We start from the raw sequence: 21,116 nt of genomic DNA, 5'->3' as shown, positions 1-21,116 counted from the left end.
ATGTCATTTTTCCTTTTTTACATTTGTTAGCTATGGCATTTGCAATATCTGATATTCCGACTGTCAAATATATGCAACGCAATATATATATATATATATATAAAACGCAAAGTATTGCAAGAAAAAAGGCAAAATTAATGCGATCTTAAGACAATTTTTTTAAATACTCGGCGGGCCAGATTAAACAGCCTAACGGGCCGTATGTGGCCCGCGGGCCGTAGTTTGCCCACCCCTGATTTAAAGTATAAGCATTTTTGTTTTAAAGATTTGTTTTCTAATTTATTTAAAATGTATAAAATATTGATTAAAATAAATATAAAGTATATAATAAAAATATCGGCTTTATATCAGCCATCCTGCTCTCTAAGATATCGGCATCGGCAATCTCTCTCTCTCTCTCTCTCTCTCTCTCTCTCTCTCTCTCTCTCTCTCTCTCTCTCTCTCTCTCTCTCTCTCTCTCGTTAGTTATTGTTAATAATAAGCTACATGCCTCGTTCTCCTTTCTTTGCCATTGACATCCGACTGAACTACAAATGTTCCAAAAAAAGGGATGTGCTCGACGAGTTTACTCGTCTGTGCTACTGCGCACTAGGGCTAGGTATCGATTCAGATGTTACAATTCGATTCGATTTCGATTCGCAAGCTCTCGATTCGATTTCGATTTGATTTTTCGATTTTGATTCTAAATTAGATTTCGATTCGACTCAATGAATATTTAATACAAATCCTATATTTATTAAAAAAAGAAAAGTGAACATAAGTTTTCAAGTGTTTAATTATGACTGCCGCTAGCATAGCTAGCGAAAGCGGTCATATAGGGATTGTCAAAGTTTTTTTTTTGTTTTTTTTCCCGTCATCTACTGAATTTTTCGTCAACGATACCAGGGACACCGAAACACCGGGGAACATGAAATTTGGTGGGCATGTAGCCCCACTAGACTTTTACGGACAATTTAGTTTGGTCCCCGGGGGCCACTCCCCCCCCCCCCGCGCTGGGCCCCCCCAAACCCAAAAAATGCAGTTTTTCCTAAATAACTACCTGAACCGTGGCACCGAGGATGAAGAATTTTTTATGGTATGTTGGTCTTAAGGGCCCACATCAACCTAGCCCATAATCACTCATTTGTGATTTGCGCCCCTCCCATAAAAAATGAAAATGCAATATTATTCTGCTTTAATCGCCCCTATCTTCAGTTGAGATGTTCAGAACTGCACCATATTTCATGTGTATGATTAACTTGACACCTCTGGGGGTATGCTAAGTTTCGTAGAATTTCATCCATGGGGGGGTATAAAATAAATTCATTTATGTGCACATTTAGTGACCGTACACTCATCGGCCTGTAGATGGTGGTGTTGAGCGAAGGGTTGCTGGTTTAGGATGATACTGTCACTAAGGTTGCCAACTATCCCGAATTAGGCGGGACGTCCCGTATTTTGGGCCTAATTTATTTGTCCCGTGCGTGACCTCCCGTGTCCCGTTTTTTGACAAGCTGATAAACCACTGACTGATACAACAGCAACAGCAGCAGTGCTGACCACGACACTTGAGAATGATCACCGACACCTGTCATCATCCAATCACAGCTTTTTTTAATTAATGTTTTGAGACAAATCATTGTTTGATTTGCGAACATCCTCTGCCGTCTGGTCGCTTCCGCTTCAAGCCGGACTCGTCTCGCGCTAACGGTAATTTCCTTTCACTGTCCACGTTTTGATTTCGGCTAATCAATTTTGGTGAATGCAAACAACGTGATTATTGTTCATGAGTCTAACATCCAGCCACGCAAGAAAACATGTAATCTACCTGAGGGAATAATATGCTCAAAAAACATTTCTGATTATTATTAATGTTTTAAAGCTTTTAGAAAGTACATAGAAGCTTTTGTAACATTATCTTAACTGTCACTTTTGATTAATGTAATGCATCCTTGCTGAATAAAAGTAGGCAATTACTTTCTTTATCTTTTTTCCCAAAAAATAATCTTACTAACCCCAAACTTTTGAACTGTAAGCCTAGTGTATAATGTTAAAAAAGCTTTCTATTTTAGATAAATGCTGTTATTTTGAACTATGGTTTGTTTGTAATGTGACTTTTTTCATGTATGACATTAAAATTATTTTTAGAATTAAATGCATAAATAGGTTAAGCAATACAAATGTGTTTATTTCTGATAACCTTTTAAACACAAACTTAACTGCAGACACTGAAATGACGTACAGTACAAATATTTTGAGTGTCCCTCATTTTCCTATAAATAACCACGATTGTCCCGCATTTTCCTTTTCTGAAGTTGGCAACCCTAACTGTCACACACACACATGCAGGAATACAAACAAACGCAAGCATGCACACACACTGACATCCACACGCGCAGACACACACCAATCCACACACATACAAATCCACATGCACAGACACACACACACGCGCACACACATGTACGCACGCATACATACACGCACAGACACATACACATACACACATACACATACACACACACACAGACAGACATGCACATACTACTACTTTTTTTAGGTATATACAGTGAGGAAAATAAGTATTTGAACACCCTGCTATTTTGCAAGTTCTCCCACTTAGAAATCATGGAGGGGTCTGAAATTGTCATCGTAGGTGCATGTCCACTGTGAGAGACATAATCGAAAAAAAAAAATCCAGAAATCACAATGTATGATTTTTTAACTATTTATTTGTATGATACAGCTGCAAATAAGTATTTGAACACCTGAGAAAATCAATGTTAATATTTGGTACAGTAGCCTTTGTTTGCAATTACAGAGGTCAAACGTTTCCTGTAGTTTTTCACCAGGTTTGCACACACTGCAGGAGGGATTTTGGCCCACTCCTCCACACAGATCTTCTCTAGATCAGTCAGGTTTCTGGGCTGTCGCTGAGAAACACGGAGTTTGAGCTCCCTCCAAAGATTCTCTATTGGGTTTAGGTCTGGAGACTGGCTAGGCCACGCCAGAACCTTGATATGCTTCTTACAGAGCCACTCCTTGGTTATCCTGGCTGTGTGCTTCGGGTCATTGTCATGTTGGAAGACCCAGCCTCGACCCATCTTCAATCCTCTAACGGAGGGAAGGAGGTTGTTCCCCAAAATCTTGCAATACATAGCCCCGGTCATCCTCTCCTTAATACAGTGCAGTCGCCCTGTCCCATGTGCAGAAAAACACCCCCAAAGCATGATGCTACCACCCCCATGCTTCACAGTAGGGATGGTGTTCTTGGGATGGTACTCATCATTCTTCTTCCTCCAAACACGTTTAGTGGAATTATGACCAAAAAGTTCTATTTTGGTCTCATCTGACCACATGACTTTCTCCCATGACTCCTCTGGATCATCCAAATGGTCATTGGCAAACTTAAGACGGGCCTTGACATGTGCTGGTTTAAGCAGGGGAACCTTCCGTGCCATGCATGATTTCAAACCATGATGTCTTAGTGTATTACCAACAGTAACCTTGGAAACGGTGGTCCCAGCTCTTTTCAGGTCATTGACCAGCTCCTCCCGTGTAGTTCTGGGCTGATTTCTCACCTTTCTTAGGATCATTGAGACCCCACGAGGTGAGATCTTGCATGGAGCCCCAGTCCGAGGGAGATTGACAGTCATGTTTAGCTTCTTCCATTTTCTAATGATTGCTCCAACAGTGGACCTTTTTTCACCAAGCTGCTTGGCAATTTCCCCGTAGCCCTTTCCAGCCTTGTGGAGGTGTACAATTTTGTCTCTAGTGTCTTTGGACAGCTCTTTGGTCTTGGCCATGTTAGTAGTTGGATTCTTACTAATTTTATGGGGTGGACAGGTGTCTTTATGCAGCTAACGACCTCAAACAGGTGCATCTAATTTAGGATAATAAATGGAGTGGAGGTGGACATTTTAAAGGCAGACTAACAGGTCTTTGAGGGTCAGAATTCTAGCTGATAGACAGGTGTTCAAATACTTATTTGCAGCTGTATCATACAAATAAATAGTTAAAAAATCATATATTGTGATTTATGGATTTTTTTTTTTAGATTATGTCTCTCACAGTGGACATGCACCTACGATGACAATTTCAGACCCCTCCATGATTTCCAAGTGGGAGAACTTGCAAAGTAGCAGGGTGTTCAAATACTTATTTTCCTCACTGTACATAAACACGCAATACAGCCAAATTGCTCCACGTCATTTATTTTTGTGGAAAGCCAGTGCAGGCCTGAGCGGCGGTCATATTTTCTACCGTCATGCAGTACATCTAGTTAATAAAAAGAAATTAAGAGCTACAAACCTGTATATTAAACTCTTTTTATTTTAGGTACACTTGGGTACATTAAAACAGAACCCAACTCTTATTTCAAATCCATACAATGAATAGACAGCATTTTGATGCAAGATGAACAATTGATGCTGAAAATTGCACAAGTCAGAACAGTCGCGTGTCTTGATCAAACAGGTTAACAATCTTCACATAAACCCATATAAATACATTGCATATAAAATAAACGCCAGAAGAGAACGCCAATGGCAGCTCTTAGATCACACAGTGCTCACTCACATTCTCCGTCTTAATTAATTTACAATCTCTGTCAGTCATATCTAATACTTTGTTAGACAAAACTGGTAAACAAAGAAAGTAAATGGTATGCGAAGTAAGTAAAGCGTTTGCTTTTATATTATTTGTAACAGAAAAGGCAAACAATCAGGCTAAAATACTTTCTCATTTGCCGTCAACATTCAGCAAATGCGCATCTACATAATTTAAACAAATCTCTGAATATCTAAGAAACATTTAATTTCACAAACCTTGCAGCTTTAATCGAATCCAGCTGTGATATCTTGTGAAGTGTGCATTACTGTCTGCGAATGACGGTCGGTCCGTGCGAAGTGAGTGAATGCGAACAGAAGATCAGCTTCACAGGAGACGCGATCGGAAAACTTTAAATCCTTCATTTTAAAATATTCTGATATATAACCAGTTGCCAACTGTGTCATATTCATATCGTTTTCACTGTGCTGTATGTAAAATTAGCGTTACTTTGTCTTTATTTGAACAAATATGATTACCAGCACGAAATCACCAGATTACCGAGTGTCCTGTTACAGTGTTTACCCTCTTTTTATTCACATATTCATATATTTCTAAACAATTACTTTGTGGAAAAATACTGTAGTAGGATTGCAGATTCAAGAAGTTGCCATCTAAAGTATGAAAGCATGTTTATTTTAAAGATTTGTTTTCTAATTTATTTATAATTGATTAAATATTGATTAAAATAAATATATATAAAAATATCGGCCATCGGCCACCCTGCTCTCTAAGATATCGGCATCGGCCATCAAAAAACAATATCGGTCGACCACTAATTTTGCATCATATAGCCTATTTGCGCATAGGCTTGACATCGCGATTGCGGTATGATTAAACCTGCAGCACTAGTAATTGTGTGCTAAATTTATGATTTAGATAAAACTAACATAAAATCTCACAGCATTAGCTATAAAATTGAGTTTGCAAGCGAACAGTGGAGGAAAACTAATACTTGGGTAATAGATAAATAAAGATAGAAAAAAATCGATTCTTGGCGTTTGAGAATCGATTTTGAATCGACCACATTTTAAAAAACGATTAATCGAAAAATAATTTGTTTTGCCCAGCCCTACTGCGCGCTCAATCCACTGCACGTTTTTATCTAATCAGCTTGCGCACCACAACTATGTGTAGGGCTGGTCCGAACATATCATATAATAAAGGCTAGATGTCTACAAACAAACGCAAGCATGCACACACACACACTGACATCCACACGCACAGACACACACCCATACACACACATACAAATCCACATGCACAGACACACACACACAAACACACACGCACACACACATGTACGCACGCATACATACACGCACAGACACACACACACACAGACACACACATACACAAACACACACACAGACATGCACATACTACTACTTTTTTTAGGTATATACATAAACACGCAATACAGCCAAATTGCTCCACGTCATTTATTTTTGTGGAAAGCCAGTGCAGGCCTGAGCGGCGGTCATATTTTGTACCGCCATGCGGTACATCTAGTTATATTTACAATAATAATCAATAATATTATTGATTAAAAAAATCAATAATATTTTTTTAAATTGCATTTATATTTGCATTTATGTCAAACCCTAGACACTTTCAAACATCAAAATTACATTTATTAATATGTATTCGTGTCAAAATGTCATATAAACATCTATTCCTATTCAATTTAGCTTGGAAACGCTTCCAAGACGCTTGCGTGTCGCGTTAAAAATAGGCGTCGTTTCTATTTCTAGCATGCACGCCTGAGACGCGCGTGTCCCCAAATATTTTTTCACGTTCGCACGCCGAAATATTTACTCGAATATGCGAGTGAAATGGGCGCACTGTAGAGCCCTGAGGTCATAGATCCTCTTCTTAATATCATTAATTCATCTTTGTCTCTAGGATACGTACCAAAAACCTTTAAAGGGATACTTCACCTCTGGGAAGATGAATGTGTATTTAAAATAGGTAATTTAAGTAGAAGAAATGTGAATACATTTTTGAATTTGGAGCTTTCTAGACTGAGAAAAGCCAGAAAATGTATTTTTGGCTTATGTGGATGAAAGACAACAACTCCCAGAATGCACTTGCTTCGCTGCCTTAGGAGGCCACGCCTACCGGTAAGAGTGCACAGTTGAAAACAACAAGGCTAACTTAGCCTAGTACGTGATGAGTTTGCCAGGGATTTGCCAGGGATCTCTAGAGATCGCCCAAAATGTCCGGGATTTGGCTTTTGCGTTCTACAGTCGCCATTCATTCATCATGTTTACTGTGGCGAGCAGGACGAGGCTGACGGCTGCGGGAGAACGGCGCGAGGCCGGTGGCGTCATTACTGAGACACGCCGGGTCTCCCATCTCTCACGGAGGAGCGGGAATTTTCTTAGCAAGGGTAAAACGCACATCAACCGATCACTTGTTTAGCGTTCATGTAAACACTACATTCAGATTCACCAATCGGAATGAATTCAGTTAGATTGAAACAAAAGGTGTGCATGTAAACAATGAATGGCGACCGCAGAACGCAAAAGCTGAATCCCGGACATTTTGAACGATCTCGCCCGCCGGACAAGTCCGGGAAAAGGAAGATGGTAACCCCTACTTACTCAGCTTTCTCCTACTATTCAGCTTTCTCCACAGACCACAGAACAAGAGCCTGCTAGCTTAGCTTCCAAAGAAAGACGGCTGACACTGTGTACATTCTGTGAGTGAGATCCCACCCTCAATGGGCAGGCTGAAAACATGCGGAACAACGCCATCTACTGGCTGTAGTCTTTAGCCTCTGGCCAGAAAATCCTCCGATGATGCAAAATGACGATTTTTGCGTCATCAGAGGATTTTTTACAGACAAAAAATACATAAATCTCTTGTCTCAGGGGGATATGAGGGTGGAAAGCATGGTAATTCGAAAATACTACAGGTTTTCTACTAATACAAAGCTTAATGCTAAATCCTGAAGTATCCCTTTAAGCTGGCTATGATTAAACCTCTTGTTAAAAAACCGCAACTTGATCCTACAGAATTAGTCAATTACAGGCCGATCTCGAATCTACCTTTTCTGTCAAAGATATTAGAAAAAGCAGTGTCTTTACAACTGTGTTCCTTTCTTGAAAGAAATGATATCTGCGAAGATTTCCAGTCAGGATTTAGACCGTACCATAGTACCGAGACTGCTCTCGTTAGAGTCACAAATGATTTGCTCTTATCATCCGATCGTGGTTGTGTCTCTCTATTAGTGTTACTCGATCGTAGTGCTGCATTTGACACTATCGACCACAACATTCTTTTAAATAGACTCGAAAATGGGCATTAGTGGAATTGCACTAGCATGATTTAAATCATACTTATCTGACCATTATCAGTTTGTAGCAGTAAATGAAGAGATGTCTCATCGATCACAAGTTCAGTATGGCGTACCACAAGGCTCAGTACTAGGACCGTTGCTGTTCACTCTGTACATGCTACCATTAGGAGATATCATTAGGAAACATGGCATTAGCTTTCACTGTTATGCCGACGATACTCAGCTGTATATTTCTTCAAAACCTAACGATACTTACCAATTCACAAAATTAACGGAATGCATAGCTGATATAAAAAATTGGATGACTCGTAATTTCTTACTACTTAATTCTGAAAAAACAGAGATTCTAATTATTGGACAAAAAACTTCCTCACGTAATAACCTAGAATACTGTCTAAGACTTGATGGCTGCTCTGTTAAGTCTTCGTCGTCGGTTAGGAACCTGGGTGTGCTCTTTGATACCAATCTTTCATTTGAAAGTCACGTGTCTAGTATCTGTAAAACCGCATTTTTCCATCTTAAAAATATATCTAAATTACGCCATATGCTCATTGACAAATGCGGAACAATTAGTTCATGCGTTCATGACCTCAAGGCTAGACTATTGTAATGCTCTACTGGGTGGTTGCCCTGCACGCTTAATAAACAAACTACAGCTGGTTCAAAACACAGCAGCTCGAGTTCTTACCAGAACCAGGAAGTATGACCATATTAGCCCGGTTCTGTCAACACTGCATTGGCTGCCTATTAAACATCGCATCAATTTTAAAATATTGCTGATCACTTACAAAGCACTAAATGTTTTAGCTCCGCAGTACTTGAGCGAGCTCTTAACGCATTATAGTCCTTCACGTCTATTGCGATCTCAAAATTCCGGCCAGTTAATAATACCGAGAATATCTCAATCGACTGCTGGTGGTAGATCCTTCTCCTATTTAGCACCAAAACTTTGGAACAGTCTTCCTACCATTGTCCGGGAAGCAGACACACTCTGTCAGTTAAAAGCTAGATTAAAGACACATCTCTTTGACCTAGCATTCACATAATACATTATAGACTTCTATAATTCAGTGTTAGGCTGCATAGATTAGGTCAGCTGGAACCGGGAACACTTCCCATAAATCCTGATGTACTCGTTACATCATAAGAAGAATGGCATCTACGCTAATTTTAGTGTCTTTGTTTATCCCAAGGTTTTCCCGCAGCCTGCCGGATCCAGGCCATATCCAGATCTGATGAAGGACCTTCGCCTGGACCCGATCCAATGCAGTGCTGAAGTGCCAACTAGTCTCTCCCTATGGAGGATCCCTTTACCACTCTACAGATAAAGCGTTGTCGGGAAACTCAATTTGCGTACTTACCCCGAATTGATAAAATAAAATAAAATTCTGTATCAAAAATAAGGAAATGGTTTGTAGGGAATTCCAAACCTGCGCACATATATTCAAACGACATAACTATAGAACCAATTATTAATGCGCATGTGAACGGCATCAGCGTTTCTCACAGGTTCGCGTTTAAAGTCTGTGTAGAGAGAATGGTGTCGTCTTAGCGGCCCCAAATTTAATAACAAATCGTTGCGACAGAAGCGAATCAATCAAAACTAACTTTCGCTGGAAAATAACTTTATTAAAGAACCGCTATAAAGCCAAAACAGTCTCTGTTACCTTAAATTATACGTTTATCTCTGTAAAGCTGCTTTGAAACTATCTACATTGTTAAAAGCGCTATATAAATGAAGATGACTTGACTTGACTTTCTGTTGTCTCTCCAATAATTCTATCTCATGTTCAAGTTCATTAAATCTTTTACTCTTTATTCTCTTCTGAAATGATGAAAAAGATATACAGAACCCTCTTATGACACATTTACATGCCTCCCATAATACTTGTGAATTGTCACATACATTATTATGCTCCAGAAAATCATTAAGGTGTTGTTTTAATTTTTCCAGAAAATTTGAATTTGTTAAGAGAGTAGTGTTAAAACGCCATCTGTTTAGTTTTGGCATTGGGCAGGACGGAAGAAAATTGCAAATTATAGGAGAGTGGTCAGATAAAAGGATGGGAAGCATTTTAATAAATGGAATATTACTGATAAATGATGGAGAAACAAATATGTAGTCAATCCTGGAGTAAGTCTGATGGCGTGCTGAGTAGAAAGAGAATTCTTTGGCCCCGTCATTATTAATTCGCCAGATGTCTGCTAGGTTTAAGTCTTTGATGAAAGTATTTAATGCGTTCGAAGAAGCTAGACCAGAGATATTCCCTGTGAACGATCTAAAGCAGGATTTATTACTGAGTTGAAATCACCACCTACTATAAGTTTAGTGTCAGGAAATTTTAGTAAGCTACTTTGAATTGATGACAGAAACCTCGGGTCAAAATCATTAGGGGCATAGATGGAAGCCAGCAGTAACCACGTGTTATTAACAGTGCCAACCACTAGAACATATCTACCACCGTCGTCTTCTGCATAGTCTACTGTCATTTGTAAGTGTCTATCGGCCAAAATCAAAACACCCTTTGTTTTAGTATTTGCGCATGTAAACTTTCTATGAGTCGTGACTCTTGAAACAGCATGCAAACCCGCCCCCAACCCCAACTCTGTGATTTAAATTATCAGACCTATTCTACAGTATTCTTACCACTGTGTCAGAACTGTTATGTAACCTGTCAACATCCTTGTAATAGAAGTTCAAAAAATCCATTGTCCGACGTTGGCATGATGAATTCTCAGTCCTGGGGTTGGGATGTATCCATCTCTGATCCAGGGTTCCGATGGGTGCCAGGGTCAGTGGTCGCTGCATTAGTCGGGGAAGCCGAGAGTGAAGACGCCGATGGAGATTCCATGGATGTTTGGATGGTGCTGAGGAAGTGTTCTGCTTCTTCTGGAGACTTGAAGTTGTAGTTGTTGCGTCGGAAGGTCACTTTGAGTTCCGCTGGGTATATAAGAAATGGATTCAGGCCTATGGAGGTCATTTTCTTTTTCACATCATTGAACCCCATGCGTTTCTTGACCATGGCAGAGCTGTAAACAGGGAAAAAGGATAAAGTTTGCTGGTCGTGAGTGATAGGAAAGGCCTCTCTGGCCCCCTTCAAGATGGCTTGATGGTCGGCATAGTCCAGCAGTTTGAAGATAAATGTGCACGAACGATTCCTCTCTTTCTCATCGTTGTTGTACAGCCGATGTGCTCTCTCGATTTTTATTTCACGTCCAGCCAAGGAGGGGATCCATGGAGGCAAGTGCGTTTTTATAAAGCCTATGGCATCTGAGCCCTCCAGGGATTCTGCTAAGGCCACCAGCCTCAGGTTGTTTCTCCGACTCCTATCCTCCATTTCGGTGAGTTTATTGGTGAGAGATATGATTTGCTCTAGGGGTGTCCCCGACTATGGATTTTCATAGTCGAATCAGAATCGTCATGTCTTGCTTATAGTCGACTAATAGTCGAATCATGTGTATGGGGCAGGGGCTGGGGGCGGGGCTTTAACATTTCAAAGCCGCTATGTACAGAAAATCACACAAAGATATAGAAGAAAATGTATAAAAACATTTTGGATCAATAAAACCTAAGAAATAACATAAATAACTCCAGAAAGGCCACAGAAAGGCCACAGACAGGATTTGCATTTCACATACAAATCAAATTAAATCGGCTAAATTACCTGTGTGAGCAGGCTCTATACACCACCACAACATCGATAAACCGAAAAAATAAACAATTAATTTACTAAATTAAATTAGAACAGAATATACCTTTCTAATAAATAAAAATACAAAACAAAATATATCGAATCAAGTCACAAGATGAGCAAATGTGTGCAAAATGGCTAAAGTGCAGGGGAACATATATTCAAAACACAAGCCACAAATAGTTAGATTAGATAACCCTGACAGATCAATAAATAAAATAAAAATAAAGAAACTATTAAAATAACGATAGTAGCCAGAATTTTCAACTTTGTCTTTTTAACTGCAGAAACAAAATGCTAAACTGGAGTAGCAGTCTTTTTAGCTAAAAATGTTCACACTCACAGCATCCAAAAATCAAATTAGAACCGGCTAAAAAGTTATGAAATCACTTGTACCCTACCTGATCGAGAGAACAAATCCAATCTTTCACTCTGTCTGTGTCCGTTGGAGTCTTTTCAAATTGTGCGCGCGGATAAAATGCATTCTAACGTGAAACTTGTTAACGTTGGCCGGCAGAAGTGCGATCATGGTTTTCCTGATGCTAAATCCAGCCTTGGAGAATATCCTTTCTGACGGTGTACATCCACACTTTATATATCTTATCCCAGACATTGTTATTTTAAAGATTTAAATCCTTGCCGCCAAGACGCTCCTCTGTCGGTTACGGATTGAAAGTGAAACTTAAATCTGTCACGCGGACACGGGGTGTTTGGATTTATTCACGCACGCATTAAAAGCTTATTTCTTTGCACATTTTTTTATATAGCATTATCATAATAGGCTGAATATTAACGTATTGACAGTAAACCGGTAGTTCTATGTGAAATCAGACATTGAGCGCCCTCATATAGCCAAAGTGGCATGATCCTCGTTTCATAACACCACTGCGAAGATTCGACCGTGAGATCGGTAGTCGAATCAGGCTCCTCCGATCGAAGCATCGAATCTTCGACTATTTGGGGTCACCCCTACCATATCGACTATTTGGGGTCACCCCTACAGTATGTCTCGTTTGTTAGCCCGCACTGTTGCTTGGAGAGAGTCGAGTCGAGACTGGTCTGTATGTACGATTTTGCCCAGATGTTCTATGTCCACAATCACGTTATGCACCGCTTCATTTGCTTGTTTAATTTGAACTTGTAGATCAGCCAGTTGAGGTACTACCACACTATCCATCGCTGCTTTTACAGCTGCCAAGATGGAAGCATCAAACTTTTCTTGTTGTTCTGCTAATGCTAACCAAACAGCTTTCAGTATAGCACAATCAAGGTCTGTCGAAGCCATCACAGTCTCCTTCGATTTTTTTTCTTTTCTGGCGAGTTTACCAACTCCCGTTTTGCGTACAACTCTATCAGACGACATTTTATACTCAAATTGTAGCGAAATCGTCGCGGCCTTAGTTGAAATATATAGTTTTAAGAGGGTTTTGAGGAAGAGCTAAGAGAGACTAGGTCTGCATCGCTGGGAAAGGTCACGTGACTATTGTCATGTGTTGTAAAGTTTTTCTTTCTTCAAAGCAGAGACCAGTGAGACAGTTGGGATCGCATTCAACGGAAGTTATTCTTTATGGAGAACTCCGCCGTACGTTGCTGTAGTACTTCCAACATGATCTAATCTAACATAACTTTACATGGTATCTTATAGGCTTTTTAGGAGGAGGGTCTTTTGGGGGTGGAGACAAATTCAAACAAAGCATGTAAATGAGTATACAGGTTAAGGAACCCACCCCAGACCGGCAGTCTCAATCCAATCAGCATAACCACTCAAATGCATATGTGCTAATCCAATCAGCCAAACGATTCAACGTCTGGACTGTGGCTCTTGCTCCAAGAGCCATTAAAGACAATAGGTTAGCGTCTCCGTGATCTGACTCATTTAACTTACAAAGGAAAAAAAGGTCGGGCAGGGATATCTTGCTGTAAACTCAATAATCACTTTCTCAGTTTATATACTATCTAAATTAAAACCTCAAATGCTAAATTCAGTATTCTTCACCATGATGTTATGTAAGGAAGCATATCTGAAAACATATTCTTAAATTTTAATCCTTCACGTGTTTCTTTAGAAATAAATAATGGACAAATGGAGTCTTTAAACGCCTCAGATGTAAAGTTATTCGCTGTCAACGTGACGCCAAAATGAATGGGAGTCAATGGGATGCTAACAGCAGGTGGGGGTCTGCTAGCCAATGGCGGTGCCTGGGGGTGGTACAGAAATCGAGCGCTCAATTACCCCCCTGGGACAACTGCACTGTGCGTTGGAGTGCTACCCACAAGGCTATCGTCTCTGAATACATCCTTAATTATCATGTGCCCTGTATGACCACCTATTTTTGTTTTCGGTCTTCTTGGTGTAGATTGTTGGACTGACAAAAAAGGATGTGTTCACCGCTCATGAGATGGTGAGCTGTCTTGAGTTGGGAAACTCTGCACGAACAGTGGGCTCAACAGCCATGAACGCAGCCTCATCTCGCTCACATGCTGTTTTTACAATATCACTGGAGCAGCGACGCAAAGGAGACAAGTATGTAATCTTGGCATATGTTGTTAAACTAAGCAACTTGAAGTAGTTGTTTAAAGGCTGTCAAATTTGACAGTTGGCTGTATACAATGTTTAAGGTTTTATAAAATTGGAGAAAATTAGCTAATTTGTCACAAGATTATATATTTAGAATTAGGGCTGCAACAACTAATCGATAAAATCAATTATAATCGATAATGAAAGTGATCAACGACAAATTTGATTATCGATTAATCGTGTCTGCACTCTGTGCAAGTTGCTTTACAATGGTGAATAACCAATTTCTTTGGACAAAAAGCATATGGAAAATAGCGGAGGACACAGAGTGAGCTGCTCCGGGAAAGATACATGATTTAATTGTCGGAAACATGAGAATGCTTTATATTTATAAGCACTTAAAACAACAGCAAGCGCTTGTCCTGTCGTGCTTTCACAGATGCTGTTCAATGCATCTGACATGTGTTTTCCTAAGCGCATAACTTTATGATTATATCCTTACCTATAAATGTTAGAAAGTCCCACGAGTATTTCCATTTTTTTGTATATTCTGACAAGCGTCTTGCTAAACTTCACAGACTTCAATAGACAAGCGCTGGTGCGCACATGCGTGTCAAAAATACGGAGCGCAATAAAACAGGAGTGCAATAATTCTATTGACTGATACTTTAATGACTGAAATAAACATTTTGCTAAAACATTTTTGTTAGAAATAAATAGTAGGTTTTCAAATTCTACAATTTTTTTTTTTTGCTTTTGTTTTCATTTCTGCTTTACATATTAAACCTTAAATCACCTGATTGCTTGCTATTTTAATGTTTGTATTATAACCTTTTTTTTGCTTATGCACAGCATAGCCTACATAGATACATCCCCTATTCATAGGCTTTATTACACACTTTTTGGAGGGCAGGATGTGGAAGATTTATTTATTTGTTTTTTTGTTTTTTGTTTAAAATAATGGATCGAAATTAATTTAATGTAATGATTGTTAGATTTTTCATCTGATTAATAGGAAAAATCGAACAGATTAACCGATTATCAAAATAATTTTTAGTTGCAGCCCTATTTAGAATGGACATACAGCTTGTGTTTGAAAGATGCGCATGAGAAAAGTGATAAGCATTTGTTGTTTTGATGCAAGAAGGTGCAAATTGAAGTAAAGGTAAAATTAATTTTCAAAGAAATTGTATGCAGGTCTAAAAATTATTATTGTGAACTGCTAATGTAGAAAACTAAAATGTTTATATATATAAAACACTAATGGCGGCGTGCAACAGTGCAGCGGCTTCTCAGTTACCGGCGTGCGTATTACAAATCCCTTTTATAAATACCAACACGAGAAATAGTGTGGTAAAGTACAGTCTATCTGGACTTCTTAAACTTAATAATATCAATATAACGATTAAACCACAGCTTAAAGCAACGTTGGGCAGGCTAAAGCTTCTGAACATAGCGAGGTGGAGGAGCGATACACACCGGTTAAAGGGAAGGAGGAAGCGGTGTGCAAGAAGGCAGAAGAGGGGTAAGCGGGCTGGTCTGATAGCCAGGCTAAAGGCTAATAACAGACCCAAGTTTCCAACGCTTTTTCTGGCAAACGTCTGCTCGCTTGACAACAAGATGGACTTAATGCGCCTCAGACTAAGCAGCTATAAGGAAATGAGAAACTGTTGTGTATTTCTGTTAACGGAGACATGGCTATGTAACAACATCCCAGACTCAGTTTACCATATTGATGGGTTACTACTCTACCGAGCCGATCGAAACCATCTCTCGGGGAAAACTCGTGGAGGAGGACTCTGTGTTTACATAAACAAAGGCTGGTGTATAAACTGCTCTCCGGTAAGCAGCCACTGTTCTGAAGCGGTGGAATACCTGACATTGAAATGCCGACCAAACTATTTGCCTCGGGAGTTCACAGTTGTGTTTATTGTGGCTGTCTATATCCCCCCGAGTGCTAACGTTAGTATGGCTCTCGGGGAACTTCATGACCATATCAGTGCGTTACAGAACAAACATCCCGAAGCTTTTTTTGTGGTAGCTGGTGATTTTAATCATGTCAATTTGACGGATATTCTGCCCCGGTTCCACCAACACGTCTCCATAGCAACCAGGGGGAACAACACGCTGGACCGTGTGTATACTAACAGACGGGATGCATACAGAGCGGTGCCCCGCACACACTTGGGGTTTTCTGACCACATTTCCATCTTGCTGGTTCCTGCTCATCGCCCTTTGCTGAAAGACATCAAGCCCACAGTTAAAACCATCACGGTGTGGCCAAGTGGAGCCAACCTCATCCTCCAGGACTGCTTTGAGCGCACCAACTGGCAGATTTTCCGAGAAGCAGCAACCAGCGTTGGTGGGGTGGACCTAGAGGAATATGCATCACTGCTTATAGTAAGAGAGACACTGTTTGCCCTCAGGATCCATCTCTTCCCGATGCCTTGAATGCATTTTATGCTCGCTTTGAGACAGCAAATGCCCCCCCCCTTCTCTGGACTTACACTCCACCCAGGAGAACTGCCTTTTAGTGTGTCCGCTGAGGATGTAAGAAGAACACTGCTGAGAATTAACACACACAAAGCAGCAGGTCCAGATAATATCCCCGGCAGGGTTTTGAAGGACTGTGCTCATGAACTGGCTGAAGTGCTAACTGACATCTTTAACACGTCACTCTCCCAGGCTGTGGTGCTAGTGTGTCTCAAGACATCAACTATTATTCCCGTTCCCAAAAGCTCGGCCGTGACATGCATGAATGATTTCCGTCCAGTGGCCCTGACACCGATAATCATGAAATGCTTTGAAAGGCTGGTTATGGCTCACATGAAGGATATAATTGATATCAATGTGGACCCTCATCAATACGCTTACAGGGAGAACAGGTCTGCATCGGATGCAGTTTCATCAGTTATCCACTCTGCTCTTACCCATCTGGAGAATAGGGATTCCTATGTCAGGCTGCTCTTCCTGGACTTTAGTTCAGCCTTTAATACTATTGTTCCACAAACTTAAGTTAATAAATTGCTCCTACTTGGACTTAAGCCATCACTTTGTAACTGGGTTTATGATTTTTTAACGAACAGGCCACAGGCAGTCAAAGTCCATGGCATTTCATCTTCTTCCATCATCCTTAACACCGGCTCCCCCCAGGGATGTGTACTGAGCCCCCTGCTGTATACGCTTTTAACATATGACTGCTCGGCTAAATATCCGGGCAGTCATATTGTGAAGTTTGCTGATGACACGGCTGTGGTGGGATTGATATCCCACGACGACGAGTCCTTTTACAGACAGGAGGTGGAAGAACTCGAGGACTGGTGCAGAGCAAACAACCTCTGCATTAATGTGGGGAAGACGAAGGAAATTGTCGTGGACTTTAGAAGGAGAAGCTACACCCCCTCTCCCCTGTTCATTGGTGGATCAGCTGTGGAAATGGTCTCAAACATCAAGTATCTTGGAATACACATTTCCAATGATTAAACATGGGTCATCAACACAGCCAGCATTATAAAAAAGGCCCAACAACGCCTTTACTTTCTTAGGAGGTTGAAGCGGGCTGGTCTTGGGACTCTTGCTAGCCTTTTACCGGTGTGTGGTGGAGAGTACACTCACTTTTTCCATCGCTGCCTGGTACGGAAATTGTTCTGCTGCTGACAAGAAGAAATTGGAGAGGGTGGTCAAATCGGCCCAAAAAATAACTTTGAGCAGCCTACCCTCTCTTGAGGGAATTTACACCAGCAGGTGCAGAAGCAGAGCATCCTGTATTATGGAGGATTCCACCCACCCGGCAAACAAACTCTTCAATCCACTCCCCTCGGGCAGGAGGCTAAGAAGCTTTAAAGCCAGAACAAAAAGACTGAAATGCAGCTTCTTCCCAGAGGCTGTGAGAATCATGAATGCACTGCCTTAGGGATTGCTTTTAAAATTGTTTAAAAATTTCTGATTAATTATTTATTATAGAAGGAGTACTTTTTAGGTATTAGGTGTCTTGTTTAGGTAAAAGTTATTTTTAAATTTTTTAGTTTATTAAATTGTTTTAATTATTCTATGTATACTGTATGTTAATTATCTTTTTTTTACGCTGCTGGTCCTGAGTACGTATTTCGTTCTTATATATATATATATATACAGTGAGGAAAATAAGTATTTGAACACCCTGCTATTTTGCAAGTTCTCCCACTTGGAAATCATGGAGGGGTCTGAAATTGTCATCATAGGTGCATGTCCACTGTGAGAGACATAATCTAAAAAAAAAAATCCAGGATTCACAATATATGATTTTTTAACTATTTATTTGTATTATACAGCTGCAAATAAGTATTTGAACACCTGTCTATCAGCTAGAATTCTGACCCTCAAAGACCTGTTAGTCTGCCTTTAAAATGTCCACATTTATTATCTTAAATTAGATGCACCTGTTTGAGGTCGTTAGCTGCATAAAGACACCTGTCCACCCCATACAATCAGTAAGAATCCAACTACTAACATGGCCAAGACCAAAGAGCTGTCCAAAGACACTAGAGACAAAATTGTACACCTCCACAATGCTGGAAAGGGCTACGGGGAAATTGCCAAGCAGCTTGGTGAAAAAGGTCCACTGTTGGAGCAATCATTAGAAAATGGAAGAAGCTAAACATGACTGTCAATCTCCCTCGGACTGGGGCTCCATGCAAGATCTCACCTCGTGGGGTCTCAATGATCCTAAGAAAGGTGAGAAATCAGCCCAGAACTACACGGGAGGAGCTGGTCAATGACCCGAAAAGAGCTGGGACCACCGTTTCCAAGGTTACTGTTGGTAATACACTAAGATGTCATGGTTTGAAATCATGCATGGCACGGAAGGTTCCCCTGCTTAAACCAGCACATGTCAAGGCCCGTCTTAAGTTTGCCAATGACCATTTGGATGATCCAGAGGAGTCATGGGAGAAACTCATGTGGTCAGATGAGACCAAAATAGAACTTTTTGGTCATAATTCCACTAAACGTGTTTGGAGGAAGAAGAATGATGAGTACCATCCCAAGAACACCATCCCTACTGTGAAGCATGGGGGTGGTAGCATCATGCTTTGGGGGTGTTTTTCTGCACATGGGACAGGGCGACTGCACTGTATTAAGGAGAGGATGACCGGGGCCATGTATTGCGAGATTTTAGGGAACAACCTCCTTCCCTCAGTTAGAGCATTGAAGATGGGTCGAGGCTGGGTCTTCCAACATGACAATGACCCGAAGCACACAGCCAGGATAACCAAGGAGTGGCTCTGTAAGAAGCATATCAAGGTTCTGGTGTGGCCTAGCCAGTCTCCAGACCTAAACCCAATAGAGAATCTTTGGAGGGAGCTCAAACTCCGTGTTTCTCAGCGACAGCCCAGAAACCTGACTGATCTAGAGAAGATCTGTGTGGAGGAGTGGGTCAAAATCCCTCCTGCAGTGTGTGCAAACCTGGTGAAAAACTACAGGAAACGTTTGACCTCTGTAATTGCAAACAAAGGCTACTGTACCAAATATCAACATTGATTTTCTCAGGTGTTCAAATACTTATTTGCAGCTGTATCATACAAATAAATAGTTAAAAAATCATACATTGTTATTTCTGGATTTTTTTTTTTTGATTATGTCTCTCACAGTGGACATGCACCTACGATGACAATTTCAGACCCCTCCATGATTTCTAAGTGGGAGAACCTGCAAAATAGCAGGGTGTTCAAATACTTATTTTCCTCACTGTATGTATATATATATATATATATATATATATATATATATATATATATATATATATATATATATATATATATATATATATATGAGAAGAGTTCAGATGCAAAAGCCTCTGCCATCTGAAATTTTCTTCTAGAACAATAATTTTTATTAATCTTGTATTTCTAAGTTCAGTAATTTCACTCAAATGACAATTCATAGGTACATTTCATTGCCATTTAAGTGAAATTACTGAACTTAAATATACGAGCTTGATAAAAATGATCATTCTAGAAGAAAATTTCAGAGGCTTTTGTATCTGAACTCTTCATACAGGTGCTGGTCATATAATTAGAAAATCATCAAAAAGTTGACTCATTACATGCAAAGTGAAATATTTCAAGCCTTTATTTGTTATAATTTTGATGATTATGGCTTACAGCTTGTGAAAACCTCAAAATCAAAATCTCAGAAAATTAGAATATTACATGAAATCACACAGTAATTACACAGTGATACCAAGGTCATTGAACCAGGTTTTGGTTATTTTGGCAGTGTGGGCAGGTGCAAATCCTGCTGGAAAATGAAGGAAGCATCTCCATAAAGCTTGTCTGCCGATGGAAGCATAAAATGCTCTGGAAATGTCCTGGTGACGGCTGCGTTGAGTGGACAGCACAGTGGACCAACACCAGCCGATGACATGGCTCCCCAAACCAACACAGACTGTGGAAACTTCACACTGGACTTCAAGCATCTTGGATTGTGTGCCTCTCCATTCTTCCTCCAGACTCTGGGACCTTGGTTTCCAAATGAGATGCAAAATTTGCTCTCATCAGAAAAGAGGACTTTGGTCCACTGTGCTTTATTAAATCCAGAGTCAACGCAGCCGTCTACCAGGACATTTCCAGAGCACTTCATGCTTCCTTCATTTTCCAGCAGGATTTGCACCTGCCCACACTGCCAAAATAACCAAAACATGGTTCAATGACCATAGGATTACTGTGTAATTACTGTGTGATTTCATGTAATATTCTAATTTTCTGAGATTTTGATTTTTCACAAGCTGTAAGCAGGGTGGGAATTATGTCATTTTAGGGGCAAGGCCATTTGGCCTCCACCTTTTTTTTTTTTTTAGGGGCACCAAGGCCATATGACAGGGCACAAAGGCCATCGTACAATTCGATGGTTTTCCCATTCAGATTGATACCATAACATCCTAATTTGGAATAAGACATGGATTATGACTTTTTTAATAAAAAAAAACATTTTTTAATGAGAGAGAGAGAGCGCCATTACATCCAGAAGGTATACACCC

The 21,116-nt window shown here is 40.2% G+C and overlaps 2 protein-coding genes across 2 annotated transcripts in view; one reads left to right on the top strand and one right to left on the bottom strand.

The window, feature by feature from the left end:
- Window positions 1-21,116, bottom strand: part of LOC311074271 (histone-binding protein RBBP7-like) — a 268,186-nt gene that overhangs the window by 126,156 nt on the left and 120,914 nt on the right. The window lies entirely within an intron of this gene.
- LOC311074269 (chromosome-associated kinesin KIF4A-like) overlaps window positions 1-21,116 on the top strand; it is a 150,407-nt gene that overhangs the window by 14,938 nt on the left and 114,353 nt on the right. Inside the window, exon 4 of the mRNA XM_084100744.1 lies at window positions 13,941-14,107. Within this exon, the coding sequence (XP_083956870.1) occupies window positions 13,941-14,107 (167 nt within the window). The remainder of the gene's footprint in view (window positions 1-13,940; window positions 14,108-21,116) is intronic.

Source organism: Abramis brama, assembly GCF_963993115.1.
Source record: "Abramis brama genome assembly, chromosome: 23".
NCBI lineage: Eukaryota > Metazoa > Chordata > Actinopteri > Cypriniformes > Leuciscidae > Abramis > Abramis brama.
The sequence above is the reverse complement of the archived record's forward strand: the minus strand, read 5'-3'. Positions and strand labels throughout refer to the sequence as shown.